Source organism: Chrysoperla carnea, chromosome 3 (assembly GCF_905475395.1).
Source record: "Chrysoperla carnea chromosome 3, inChrCarn1.1, whole genome shotgun sequence".
Classification (NCBI taxonomy): domain Eukaryota; kingdom Metazoa; phylum Arthropoda; class Insecta; order Neuroptera; family Chrysopidae; genus Chrysoperla; species Chrysoperla carnea.
In genome coordinates, this window is record NC_058339.1 from 14,005,358 (window position 1) to 14,021,243 (window position 15,886).

General features: G+C 29.3%; 1 protein-coding gene across 1 annotated transcript; it reads left to right on the forward strand.

The window, feature by feature from the left end:
* Positions 1 to 32: 32 nt before the first annotated feature.
* Positions 33 to 1,530, forward strand: LOC123295871 (zinc finger protein 271-like; the record flags this gene model as incomplete). The annotated part of the gene is made up of 2 exons (XM_044877332.1): positions 33 to 1,409; positions 1,507 to 1,530. Coding segments are annotated over 2 exons (1,401 nt in total), but the record flags the coding sequence as incomplete, so codon positions are not given.
* Between the last annotated feature and the right edge of the window lie 14,356 nt (positions 1,531 to 15,886).

Here is a 15,886-nt window from a genome sequence, read left to right on the forward strand (position 1 = left end):
TACATAAACGTATTCATACTGGAGAAAGGCCTTTTTCATGTAATGTTTGTAAAAAATCATTTCGCTCAAATAGTACTTTAATTAAACATAAAAAAACGCATACTGGAGAAAAGCCTTTTTCATGTAATGTTTGTCACATATCAGTTTCCACAAATGGTAATTTAATTAGACATAAAAAAACGCATACTGGAGAAAAACCTTTTTCATGTGATGTTTGTGATAAATCATTTAGGTCCAAGGCCAACTTAGTTGATCACAAAAGAAAACATACCGGAGAAAGACCGTTTTCATGCGACCTCTGTGATAAAACATTTAAGTGTCGATCTGTTTTACGACAACATAAACGATGTCACACTAGAGATAAAACTTACTCTTGTTATGTTTGTCATAAAATATTTTTGCAAAGAAGCAATTTATACAGGCATGAACGCATTCATACAAGGGAAAAACCTTATTCATGTGATGTTTGCGATAAAACATTTAACTCTTCAAGTAATTTAGTTAGGCATAAAGTTGTTCACACTGAAGAAAGGCCATTTTCCTGCGATGTTTGTGATAAATCGTTTAAAACGAAATACGAAAAAACTTTGCACAAACAAATGCATACCGGTCGAAAAAAACTTTTTCCATGTGATGTTTGTGATAAATCATTTACATCCAAGACCAACTTAGTTATTCACAAAACAAAACATACCGGAGAAAGACCTTATTCATGTAACATTTGCAATAAATCATTTAGTTCTAAAAACAATTTAGGTAAACATAAAGTTATTCACACTGAGGAAAGGCCATATTCATGTGATGTTTGTGATAAATCGTTTAAAACGAAAGGAGTAAGAGCTAAACACAAACGAATTCATTCTAGAGAGGAGCTTTGTGATTTTGATAAACCGTATTCATGTGATATTTGTGAGAAAAAATTTATTCATCGGATTAGTTTAGTTAATCATAAACTAAATCACACTGGAGTCAAACCATTTTCATGTGATGTTTGTGATAAAAAATTTTTTCAAAAGGGAAATTTAGATAGACATAAACTTATTCACACCGGAGAGAAACCCTTTTCGTGTGATGTTTGCAATAAATCATTTAACGTTCAGTCCAATTTAGTTAAACATAAACTTATTCACGTTGGTGAAACGCCATTTAAATGTGATATTTGTGATAAAGCATTTCTAGTTCAAAGTTACTTAAATAGTCATAAACTTACTCATACTAAAGAAAAACCATTTTCATGTAATGTTTGCAATAAATCATTTAGGAACAAATCTAATTTAGTTGCGCATAAACACAGTCACACTGGATTAAGGCTATTTTCATGTAATATTTGTAGTAAATCATTTATTACTAAAAGGACTTTAGTTATTCATAAACGTTGTCATACTGGACAAAAACCCTATTCGTGTGATGTTTGCGATAAGAAATTTTTGTTAAAACAATATTTAATTCAACATAAAATTGTTCATACGGGAGAAAAAAAATTTTCGTGTAATATTTGTAAAACAGCATTTGCTTATCGAAGCAGCTTAATAAAACATAAAATAATTCACACTGGAGTGAGACGGTTCTTGTGTGATATTTGCGATAGACCTTTTAGAACGAAAAAAGATTTAGTTCAACATGAACGACTCCATAGTGGTGAAAAACCATTTGTATGTAATGTTTGTAATAAAGCATTTGCACAACACAGCAGCTTCTACGCACATAAAAAAGTTCATAATAAGATACTTTGTGATATTTGTGGTAAAATATTTAAGTGTGAACAGGATTTAAATAAACATGAACGGATACATGGTGAAAATCCATTTTCATGTGAAATTTGTAATAAATCATTTAAAAATCAAAGAAATTTAACACATCACAAACGATATATTCATAGAACAAAATTATTTTCATGTGATGTTTGTAAAAAATTATTTTCCATACATAGTCAATTAGTTCGACATAAACAGGTTCACAATAAAATAAAAACGTTTTCTTGTGATGTTTGTAAAAAAGAATTTACTATAAAATCAGATTTAATTAAACATAAACGAATTCATCCGAGAGAAAGATCATTTTCATGTAATGATTGTGATAAGACATTTTTTACATCTTCTCATTTAGCAGCACATAAACGCATTCATACTGGAGAAAAGAAATTTTCATGTAATGTTTGTAAGAAATCATTTTACACAAATGGTTATTTAATTAGACACAAAAAAACGCATACTGGAGAAAAACCTTTTTCATGTGATGTTTGTGATAAATCATTTACGTCCAAGGCCAACTTAGTTGTTCACAAAAGAACACATAGTGGAGAAAGACCGTTTTCATGCGACCTCTGTGATAAAACATTTAAGTGTCGAACTGTTTTACGAGGACATAAACGATGTCACACTAGAGATAAAACTTACTCTTGTTATGTTTGTCATAAAATATTTTTGCAAAGAGGCAATTTAGACAGGCATGAACGCATTCATACAGGACAAAAACCTTATTCATGTGACGTTTGTGATAAAACATTTAACTGTCGTAGTAATTTAGTTCAACATAAACTTATACACACTGGGGAAAGGCCATTTAAATGTGATGTTTGTGATAAAACGTTTAAATCGAAACATGAAACAACTGTGCACAAACAAATTCATACTGGAGAAAAGCCATTTTCATGTGATCTTTGTAGCAAAAAATTTATCACAAAACACGCTTTAACTATACATAAAGTAGCTCATACAAGTGTGAAAGCATTTTCATGTGATATCTGTAAGACAAAATTTTCGCTGAAATCTAATTTAAGTAAACATAAAAAGAGGTTTCATAATTAAGAAGTAAGTTTGAAGTTTACCTACGTACCACACAGTGTTAAGAAAGAGATAAATAATGGATGTTTTTGCTATTTTAGAGAGACAGCGGAAGATTAAAATAAAAAATTGAACGGTTCTTTAGACCGCATCCATTTCTGTTACGCCAGCGACGCAAAGTACAGAAATCGCATTTAAAAAATGCCAAAATTAGGTAAACAGTACTAGGTGCTAATTAGGTATCAAAGTAAAAAATTAGGTGTTCTGTAACACAAAGACAGACAAATTTAGAAACTAAGTTGGTTCGATGGTCTTATTTGTCATGCACTAACCAATGGTGATGATAATTCGTTTGAAACTAATTAATATACAAAATTGATTTATTATTTTGATATTGTGTATTGTTTCTTGTAGTATAGGCAGTGACAAATCATTTATGCTTTGTCTATTGCCTAGATTTTTATTGTAATTGATTTTTTTGAATAAATCTTTTTTTCAAATATAATTGAATTTTTTGTTTGGTATGATTAAAATGAATAAAAGTAATAGTATTTAATAGGAGTGTACAAGTAAGGTGTTCACACCATCTATAAAAATATATTTGGTGTTAGAGTTGGTATCGATCCAACGTGTGTATTATGTGTGTATAAATAAATGTATTATGTATAAATATTAAAATATAGAAGCTGATAGTTTTTTTTTTTCATTTTATCCCCTGTGTACTGACGTTTCCCGTTCACTAAAACACTTGTTAAAATTAAAAAGTATAGTGAGTAAAGCATTTAAGTTTGGAATTTTGTTTTCCAATGCTCAGTTTTATGGAGCCCGGCGCAAAAGGTTCGTATAACAGGATATAACTTACATTCATGAGCACTGAATATAAATCGTATTCTTGAGGGCTGAAGTTCTTTTTAATTTATCGAAAACACCGAATGTGAAAGTTCTGTTTATCCGGACTCCACAAGAAATCTTTTTATCCGTAATATCACCAATGACTATCACATTTCCAATTATTTTAAGCTTTTCTTGAATTTGCACATTTTTACTTTACTTCATCCTTTTCGAAATTTAAGCGTTTAAAATAAACAACGCGTATTTCAGCCAAAAATTTTTTTATCAACTATAATTATTTTGGGATTGTTGGCTATAAATTTGATGTGAAAACCATTATATCTTCTATTTTGGGTTATTTGAGGTAATTTCTGACTTCCAAACCTTGTCGTTTTCGAGATTCAAATGTTTAAATAAATGTATTTTAGATTTAATTATTATGCTTAAAGTTTTTATTTACGAGTTGTAGGTTAATAACCAATTTATCTGAAAAATGGGGTTCTTTTTTTTCTAAGAACAAACGACCGAGTGCGCGGAGTCCGCATATGCGCGCGACCTGTAGCAATTGTTACTATTGCCACATAGCTTGTCCGTAACTGATAAGTTTACATTTTTGGAAAAACAAAATGACTAAAAAGGAAGCTCTTTATACTGCCTCAAGCGATAGCACGCACCAAAATTATTAAAATAAAATTATAATTGATTAAATTTATAGAACTTTTAAGATAAAATGGTAGGTATACATAATTTGTTTATTGTTAATTAATTAAAATTTAAATCGAATTTTTACAATGACAAAAATCAAAGAAGCATCCTGTTACGGAACATAATTAATACGTCATAGATACTTATATTGATATCCATTCAGGAAACAATAAATTTGAAAATGAAACATTTTAAAATTTCTAATACCTTATTTCGTTTGACAATAATAACAATTAAATGCATTTAAATGATACGATTTTTTAGTCCTATTGTTTTCCTATTATATTCGTTTAGAAAGTGTTATATTTCACAACAATTACGGAAATTTTCAAAAAAAACAAATTTGATATGTATTTTTTATTTAAATTCAAATAGTCTAATTGACCGTATACAGGTGACGATGATACTAAATGGCTTTCACTTAACTTTTAATGCTCACGTAGCATTTTATTATGAATATTTTTTTTGATAAGCCATATGCATTTTGAATTTAAAATTGATTATTGTGTCATTCTGATTTAGCCATTATTTCCGCATTTCTTTAATATCATATATATCTCTACCTAGGAATTCGTAAAACACATACATTAAAATCGTAAAATAATTAGCAAAATAAATAAATTATTTGTGAAAAATTTATTTAATTTTATAGACTTTTGAAAAATGAGTTGAATAACTGATTAAAATGAAGCAACTGTTTATTAAATAATATCTTTACAAAAATGTTTATTTACAAAAAAAAAAAGAACGGATTATGGTGCAATCATAAAAAATGTGAATAACTGATTTAAATGAGGCAACTATTTAATAAATGATTGAGTTAATTGTTGAAGTACCCAGATAGATAGTGTTGAATGTCTGTACTTGAAAAAAATCAACACAATTATGGTTTTGTTGTGGTTTTCAAAAGTTTTCGACATTATTTTTATAATTTTTTTCGTTTTTCGAGAATATTTCACAATACCACTAGTTGAACCTACCCGTAAATTTTTAACTGCCTATCTTTTATAGTTTTGGAGAAAATGTACACCAAAGTTTTTTCCTAAGTTTAACCCTTAGCTACGAGGTACGAGTAAGTATTGATTTTTACATTTAAACTTTTGTTAAATCTCTAACGGCTTTCAAGATGGGTCCTACGGATCCAAGATCCAATTGACCTTATGTTGCTCATTTACGAACTCAAACTCACTTTTTACATCCTGAGGTCATTCACTATAAAAATTTCAGTTTGATATCTCTTGAGTTGTCGTGTTAACGAACGGACAGACGGACAACCGGAAATGGACTAAAAAGGTGATTTTATGAACACCTATACCATGATTTTGTTCGTGGGATCAATATTTTTAAACAATACAAGCTTGGGACTTAACTTAGTTTACCTTGATATATATTTCATATATACAGGGTATAAAAACCCGATGCGAAGGAAAAATCTCAACAACTTAGGGTATGTAAATTGAGATTGAGTGTACAGAATCACAACCCATATGGAGCTTTTCTGAATTTACTTCGCTTGTACTTAAAATATTTTTTTGGTCCTACATTAAATCCATTTTATTCACCCCTGAACTAAAGAAAAGGGGAGTTATATAAGTTTGACCGCTATCTGTGTGTGTGTGTGTGTCTGTGGCATCGTAGTGCCTAAACGAATGAATCGATTTTTTTTTTATCTCATTTGAAAGGTAATTTAACGGAGAGTGTTCTTAGATATGTTTCAAGTGTAAGTTTAGGGTTCCGTTTCTGAAAAATTTGTCTGCGGTTTTTTTAAATTTTGTAAATGTTACTTGTTAATGTTTGACAAATCGATGATGTATTGATCAAATAACAAAGATATATAAGTATATTCTAGTATACCTATATCAAATCATCGATAAAATTTTTGAATTTGATCTCTGATCAAAAGTTTATCACATTATAAAAAATTTTAAACTTCATGTTTACTTGCGTAATGGTTATATTGTTTATGATATTTAATCACACGGAATTAATTTGATAGCCTCAGCAATTTTAATACATAAATAATTTCTTTTAAAAGAACACACCATATAATTATCGATAATTGCAAGGAATTCCAATTAATTTTGTTGCTTTAATATAATAGTTTTTGCAATGTGGATGGATGTGCAGATAGTTGTTTTTATAAATATTGGTACGAATTACCTATATTATACTTTTGTGGATATCATATGAAACGTACAAAATTTATATCAGGAAGTATGTAAAGTTATTTTCAGTATACGAATTCGGCTGTTGTTCAAATTTATTAGTCAATTGAGTTGTTGAACAAAATTTTCTTTTACATAAATGAAAAGATCGCGCATAAGTATTATAACAAAACTATTTTTATTTTTATTCAGGGGCAGGTGTCCTATAATGACATTATAACCAAACTATCAAACTATTCGACATATATACAGCGTCGAAATATTTTTGGTTTATTTACTCAAGTTTTGATATGTTTAAATTTTTAGAACTACGCAATATTTCTCAAAAAGGATCGTTTTGACCGCCCTTGTAAGAATATTGAGTAAAATGATCCCCTTGTGTTTTTTGCCAAACAGTTCACAGAAAATATTAATTGTATCAACGATTAGTGTGAAAACAAAAAGCACTGGTAAATCATTAAGATCAACTACATTCAAGACCAGCGACATGATGAGGGATCATTTTACCTATTATAATATTTTACACACAAAATAGGGATCATTTTAACTTACATAAAGGGGATCATTTTACCCGTAACGGCATATTTGAATATCATCATAAAAACTGACCTTAAAATTTATTATAATGTCTATCAAAATGTGTTATAATATTATTAAAAGACAACAGATATTTTACACTTCTTTCTAAATTAATCTTTTTTTATTACGGTCAGACAGGCGTTATAGAGCGGGGCTTCCAAATTCGCGGGGCCCACAGCATTTGCTACTCTTGCTACGTGGCTAATCTGGCACTGGCACATGTTGATCAAATTGTAACACTTTTCGGTTTTAATAAACTTTTACTGAAAAGACCAGTAACAGTCGACTTTACCTAGGAAGAGTCAACTCTTGGGGGATCTGGAACTGGATGATCAATTTGTAACATACATACCAAGCTAATAAAAGCGTGTTCAAATATACGCTTATTTTATACAATGCGTTATGAGTGAAAACTTCATTCAATAGCTTTTTTCGCCTTTTGAAGATAACATAATAATAATAATAAAAATACAAACACACATAATATATAAGCATCACACATATTGAATCAAGTTACAGCATTTATTTTATAAATCAATATTAAATATAAAACAAGAATATTCGTTTCTTTATTTTAAGCCGAGTTTATAATCATCTGAAAATAATTTGAACTAATTAAATTTGTGTCTATCTTCTTTTTTGTAACATTGTAATATACATTTTTTTAGTTTATTTTTGTTGTAATAAAAACCTTAAGCCTGTTTTTTTATCGTGAATCGATATCCTTAACATGTGTTATTTTTTAAATAGCTCGACATTATAAAAATTTTTCCAAACATAATTAGTTGCTCTAAAAAACTTTCTAATATGGCTTTAAAAAGAGTTGTTAACATACCCTCTAAAATGGTTTCGTATCGAGTTACAGATGATTGAAAAGAGTAGATAAAAAAAAAGTCAAAATTTGTAAATTATTATCAATGTAAAACATAAATAACTACGCTAATTTGTTTTGGTGATTTCTTTATGGTGATTGCAGAATTTTGGTAACATGAGCACACCTTTTGATTGTATCATCACTACATATTATAAAACAAAGTCGCTTTTTCTGTCCCTATGTCCCTATGTCCCTTTGTACGCTTAAATCTTTGAAACTACGCAACGGGTTTTGATGCGGTTTTTTTTTAATAGATAGAGTGATTCAAGAGGAAGGTTTTTATGTATAATACATCCATATTATAGTAGAGTAAGGGGTTGAAATAGGGGTTGAAAGGGATATGCTTCAAAAAATAAAAAAGTTGTGCATCGATTAAGCTCAAATATTGACACGATATACAACCAGCTTCAAAGATCTATTGTTTTTATCTACTTTGAACCTTCGGAGGGTAGAAAGGTGTAGCGAGAAAGTGGGAAGGAATTATCGAATATTTACAAATATACCTAAGTGGGGTATCAAATAAAAGAGCATGACGTGTACATTACAAAACTGTTATCCCACGCAAGGAAATGTGGAGGGAGGGGTGCAAGTGGGGATGTTGCCCAGCAAAGCGGGTAGTTCACAGCTAGTATTTATGTAAAACATATATTTTGAGACAAAAATTTTGAAATTTTGCAAAAATATACACATTATGAATACTAATGCGAATTTTGTAAAACGTGTAAATATTCATTTGCTATAATTTGTTATGCCATTATTGTAATTTTAAGGAACACTTTATAAACGAAGTGTGATCCTAGAAAGTATATTAAACAAAAAGTATATATATTCAATAAATGTATGAGTTCTGAGAGAAAGTTTTCACCTCCGAAACCGTAGGTTTTTCGTAGTAAACAGTTAACTTCATCTAAATTCCATACTTTTAAATCTTTTACCTTCATGGGCGTAAAAATTTGGGAGGTTTCCCATGAATTGATATTCCTTTTAAGGTTAATATGAGTTGTTTTGTATGAAAAACAATGTCACCACACCAAATTTTATCAAAATCGTGCTATTTGTTCTAAAGTTATAGAAGAAAAATGATTTCAAAATTGCAACTTCAAGACCACATAGTGGCAAAACGGAGCAACTTTTCCAAAGGCATGTTTAGCTAAATTGACTTATTTTGAGCTAAGCTCACCCTGTATAATTATTAAAAACCAAAGAAATAGAAATTATTCTCAATTATATTTGTTCTATTAATAAATTTAAACTAAAATATTCAAGTTATTTTAAATAATAGTTATGTAATTATAAAATCCTTGTAATATCTAATTGAATGTGACCGGAGGGTGCCGTCATTTCCCATGACGTAGACGCCTAGACAATTGACGAGATTGGTACGTGTAAACTGAAGATGCTGATGATGAGAAAGTTATCATCTACATATTATACGTAACTAATAACGATTACAGTTTCTATCATCACCAACAGCATGTGGTCAAACATTTTATCGAAGATGATTTCTTCTCCTTTATTATTTATTGGTTTATTTTATTTCTTTTTGTTACAATTTATTTATGAAGAAAATAAAACTAAAAGAAATTTTAATTGCTTTTGACAAATTATACACCGCGTTCTGTTATTGACTGCAGAAACCCTGCTTACCAAAATAAGCTCATCAAGAGCAACAAAAAAACTGTTTTCCAAATTTGCATCTGATGTCTAATTTGGGAGATACGGGTATGGCAAAAATTGATAAATTTGTTCATTCACTGACTATCATTCGATAACCAGTAGCCAATGATAATCATTAATCAGTAGATGTTAGTTCACTTAATAATGGAAGGGATTTTAAAAAAAGTATAAAATTATGTAATTGGATTTGGTCAAATTATCCCATTTTTTATATTATTATTATAGTTGTTATTATAATAAGTTTTGATGAGAATATGTTTCTTGAAATCAATATGATTTGAAAACCATTTTACTTAAAGAAAATTTTTAATCGATACTGTAAACCATGCAATATTATCCAGTATAAGTGCAAAAACTATTGCGGAAACATATACAGGATTTTTGTCGAGATGCGTTTTTCTGGTCAAATTGATAATTAATGATGAATAAATTTAATACCCATAGGCAGAGCCAAACTCATTGGTTCATTCTATTGTTTTATGAATACAAATTCTCAAAAATTAATCGACAAATCAATTGTGGTAGTTTTATAGACAGTTATTTTTATTTACCTTAAAGGTTCTATTTAATGTACTATTATAATACAAATTTTTGTATTATTTCCAAGAATTCTTATTTTATTTTGGGTTACATAAATCTGTCAATATAGAGTTAGTTAAAATCTTTGCATTTTAATTTGTTCGATTTACTTTGAGATACTTTTTGCCATTCTTCATTATTTTGTATTGACATATCATTAAAACATTTGCATTAAAACGTAGGTATGTACCCTACTATTTGGCATAGATACTTTGTGCAAAACAACGGATATGATATTGATTTGCATTGCAAATATTTTCATTCATTGTCAGATAAATGAACAAAAAAAACACCGTTGTTTTCATCTTAATACTTTCTCCGTCTGTGACTAAGTCTATTTAAATACAAGGATATAAAACGGTAAAAAAATCTTACGGTATTTCCGACAGCGAAATTGAGATATTTCACTGTTACATACAGTATATGATTCGATCTTGAGGAGCACAGTGTTATTAGACCGGGAGATAATGACAGAAAACGTACTCCCATTTTCTACAGCATTCCATTTTAGGAATTAATACTTAACCCTAAAGTATGAAAGATAGAGGAGTTATTGGCAGCTGCATGCTTATACGTACGAGTAAGTTTCTTTTCATTATAACTCCGTTAATTTTCATGTAAATGAATTTTTTTCATTTTTCAAGTTTTTTTATAGTACTTTAAAAAGTTTACGATATAATTTTTGCAAAAAACGTCCAATTTTTCAGCTATTGAAAATGACTTTTCGAAATATACTTGAATCACTCATTTTGTTAAGAATTTATCCCTTTTTCCCGTTGTCATTTTCAACAAAAATTTATCCACCCCTATCAGTAACTTTTGTTTCTTGAGGTCATATCTACTAATCAACAAATTTTCAAGTCAATCGGAGCTATATAGGAAATAATAAATAGGTTTAATCTTCGTTTACTGGATTACATCCGACATTATTTCGAGTCGGATGTCCTATATATTTCAAAAATGTTAATAGAAAATGAATTATATAAAATGTGAATTACCTTTGAAATATTAGTTACAAAAATTTACCTTCAATAAGAAATTAACATACAATTTTAAAAAATAATAAATTAAATGTAGGCTAAACTAATATCTACATATGATATCCATTTATACTATGAAAACCATATATAAAAATTTGATGGACATACATTATATGAGTCAGAATGAAATGAAATTGAATCCTGTTCGCAATTGTTACATCCTTTTATATAACGGAAATAAAAAAAATTCCACAAGTAGATGTTCTTATCTACTTTCTCGCAGCTGAAAAGAATGACCCAAAATTAGTGGGTTTCAAAAAAAATTTCAATAAGATAGGATAAAATTTGCCTGTGTTATCAAGAAAATCAATTTTTTGAACTTTATGACGTCATCAGAATCCAAAAAATTTAATTTTGCTCTATCACATCCAAATTTTATCCAATTTTGATAAATCAAGTATGTAATTCTACTAAATTTGGGCCATACTTCTCAAATTTGTGGTTAAAATTAACCTAGGTATAATAGATTTCAAGTTTATGGCGACGTGGTCTCGGAATTAAGCACATTAGTGATAGCTAGCGAAAAACTAACATCGCAGCTGAAAAGAATGACCCAAAATTAGTGGGTTTCAAAAAAAATTTCAATAAGATAGGATAAAATTTGCCTGTGTTATCAAGAAAATCAATTTTTTGAACTTTATGATGTCATCAGAATCCAAAAAATTTAATTTTGCTCTATCACATCCAAATTTTATTGAATATTGATAAATCAAGTATGTAATCCTACTAAATTTGGGCCATACTTTTCAAATTTATGGTTAAAATTAACGTAGATCTAAAAGGTTTCAAGTTTATGGAGACCTGGTCCCGGAATTAGGCACATAAGTGATAGCTAGCGAAAAACTGACATCGCAGCTGAAAAGAATGACCCAAAATTAGTGGGTTTCAAAAAAAATTTCAATAAGATAGGATAAAATTTGCCTGTGTTATCAAGAAAATCAATTTTTTGAACTTTATGACGTCATCAGAATCCAAAAAATTTAATTTTGCTCTATCACATCCAAATTTTATCCAATTTTGATAAATCAAGTATGTAATTCTACTAAATTTGGGCCATACTTCTCAAATTTGTGGTTAAAATTAACCTAGGTATAATAGATTTCAAGTTTATGGCGACGTGGTCTCGGAATGAAGCACATTAGTGATAGCTAGCGAAAAACTAACATCGCAGCTGAAAAGAATGACCCAAACTTAGTGGGTTTCAAAAAAAATTCCATTAAGATCGTATCAAATTTGCTTGTGTTATCAAGAAAATCAAATTTGTGAACTTTATTATGTCACCAAAATCCAAAAAATTTAATTTTGCTGTATCATATCCAAATTTTATAAAATTTGGACAAATCAAGTAAGTAATCCTACTAAATTTGGGCCATGCTTTTCAAATTTATGGTTAAAATTAACGTAGATCTAAAAGGTTTCAAGTTTATGGAGACCTGGTCCCCGAATTAGGCACATAAATGGTAGCTAGCGAAAAACTGACATCGCAGCTGAAAAATTGACCCAAAATTAGTGGATTTCAAAAAAAATTCCAATAAGAACGGATCAAATTTGCCTGTATTATCAAGAAAATTACTATGTTAAATTTTTACATTCATATAAATTATTATTTCCGAATTAATTTAGGATATAATTAAGATAAAAAATTTAAACCACTATCTGCGATGAAATACTATTCATAATTTTTTTTATTAAAGATTGGTCAATATTGTTAAAATTAAACCACCTGTGTGTGCTCTTAAAAAAAGATGTAATGAATAAATCATTTGACCAGTGTGTATCATAGGTAGGTTTTTAATCAATGAACGTATAATATGAACTGAACGCACAACGGAAATGATTTCATTTTTAAAATTACCTTAATTTGTATTGGTATTTTACATGTGATCTTTTATAATAAATAATAGTATCATATCGTTGAAATAATACACACATATGCTTAAAATCGAGCAAAAAATTGAGAATTAATGAGATACAGGTTAGGTTAGGTTATATTGGCTGTCCACGAAGGACACACTTAGACTATAGAGCCCATTGTGATACCATATATGTGTTTTACCACATTTCCGCTGATAATTTCATTTATCATCTCCTCAATTATTTTCAGAGGCTGAAAGAACCTCCTTCATGTATATATCATGCACTACACCAGCCCATCACAACTATTAATTAATTTAATTTGTGTTGTGACGGCGGGAATCGAATCTACTACTCTGGCCGCGAACGGAATTGTTTACGCCTTTACCAACTAATGAGATATAAATATATTATATATTATTTCTCTAGCCTGCTTTTTCCTGGGTATACACGATATATTCATTTTCCGTTTATCAAATTCCATGATTTACCCGTCATTTTAAAGCTTTTCGAGCTGGTTAATGACGAAATATAGACTCACTGTCGAAGTACCGCTTAGGAAAATACAGGCTAGACAAACAATTATTAGATTCAATTTTGTTTATTATATAATTTTTATGTCATATCTGTAACAAAACTGCCTATAAATATCTTTTTATCTATGAAAATATTGGGGAGTTCTCTTTAGATAGTTTTTACAAACTGGAGTTTTTCGGATATAAGTTGTTTTGTCATGCTAATAAGAAATTACTTGAGAAAATGGGCTGTGTCCGAAGAGTGTTTTTAACCATGTTATTGGTCTTTTCACGTATGTTATTATGTATTCTTAAAAATTTTATAAATATTATTTTTGTTTACTAATATATTAAGAATAGTAATAAATTAATAACAACAGAAATTTAGACCATTTAATACATTTTAAATGTTTTTAATTTTTTAACAATACATGTTATTGTTCGTTAGGGTTCCGTATATAAGCGACTGTGAAAATTAAATTGTAAAATTGTTTACACTTCCCAGGAAATTCTACAAATTATAAAATTAAGAGAGATAAGTTCAAAAGAATTGAACTCTTTGGAAAAACAAAAGTATGAGAAAAATTAATTGAAAATGTTTATTACAAAAGTAATGCTCTTATTTTCTCCAATCAATACTCAAATACACCTTCCCTTAGACACCAAATAGGGTCCTTTTCTGTGGGTTAACTTGCTTTGTACGGCTTGACAAAACCATCGGCTTGGCAAAACAAATATATTATGTAAAATTGACTTCCATGCAACAACAACAACAATAACAATAGGCGCTACAGCCCGACGTGGACCTTGGCCTCCTCCACAATGCGCCTCCAGACGTTGCGGTCCTGGGTCTTGGTTCCCCATCCAGGGACTCGCATTGTCCTCAAATCATCCAGCACCTGGTCCATCCATCTGAGCCTTGGTCTTCCTCTCTTCCTGGTAGCATAGATCTTGGCGTTAAGTACTTCCTGACGTTTTCCATTCTCTTTACGTACCCAAACCAACGGAGTCTTTGGGATTTGATGAACTTAACAATATCTTCACCGTCCAGGATTTCTAATATTTCCCTATTGTTACGGATACGCCATTCTGCTCCATAGATTCTTCTGATGCAACGGTTCATAAAAAGTATTTAACCTGTTAAATCTTCCTTTAAGGGAAGTCAGACCAAATATCCTTCCTTTTACCTCTGGACCAGTTAATTGTATAAAAATTTTCCGATCTGGCAACATGCATTTGTATCGTCATTAGAACAATAAAGGTGAAATAGTTTGTACTCATGCGCCGTTTCGTACTGTATTAGCTGTATTATAATTTACAAGTGTCGCTCTCTATAAACTATAGATCCCTTAAAAAATAGAATTGTATTTTGATTTTCATTCTTTATCGTTGTTTTTTCATCTTTCTTTAATTTTTTAATTATTAAATAAATTCTCATTAACTAAATAATAAATAAATATTCATAAATAATAATCTGTATAGTATTTAGTATGGTCTATTAATTGTTTATTAAAAATATATATGCGTTATATATTTATTAATTAATACTGTAATACTAATAATAATTATAAATTATTTATAAACAAAAAAAAATTTTCTAAATTCACTGTTTTTTAATTTATTAAAAAGTGCAATTGATTTTTATACAGATTATAAATTCATGTAATTATACGAAACAAGATTTTTATCTCTAACATATACAACGGTAAATTTAAAATTTTGATTTTCCTTCAAATATATATTATACCTGTTTGGAAATATGCAAATCAAAAAAGTATAAAAACAAGAAATAGGTCATTGAGTCTTCATGGAAATTTATATGTGAATAGTCCGTGGGACAACACCCTTTTTGTTTAATAATCAATACATACTTGAAAACTTCGTGAGTGGCTTCCTTTTAGCAAGTTTACCAAACTTTCTCTATACGACTTTTTTCGAATTTGTTGGAAACTATGATCACTTGATAACATTAATAATTATTAAATAATAAAATATATTATGTCCAAGTTGAAACCTGGACAAAAAAATGGTGACGAAAATATTAGCTAAATAAATTGAAAAAAGTGGCTTATAATTGAAAATAATATGACAAATGACTTTATTACAATAGGGGAGCCCAAGAGGGCATAGCAACTACAGCGCTTCAGATTAACATATGGGGGGTTTCTTAAGCCTTGCTAAGTACCTCCACCAAGTAGTAGCCCCAAATATGGTTGGACGCGCGTAGGACAGACGTGTAACAAGCGCGTCAGATTAAGATATGGTGGCTTATTACATGATAGTC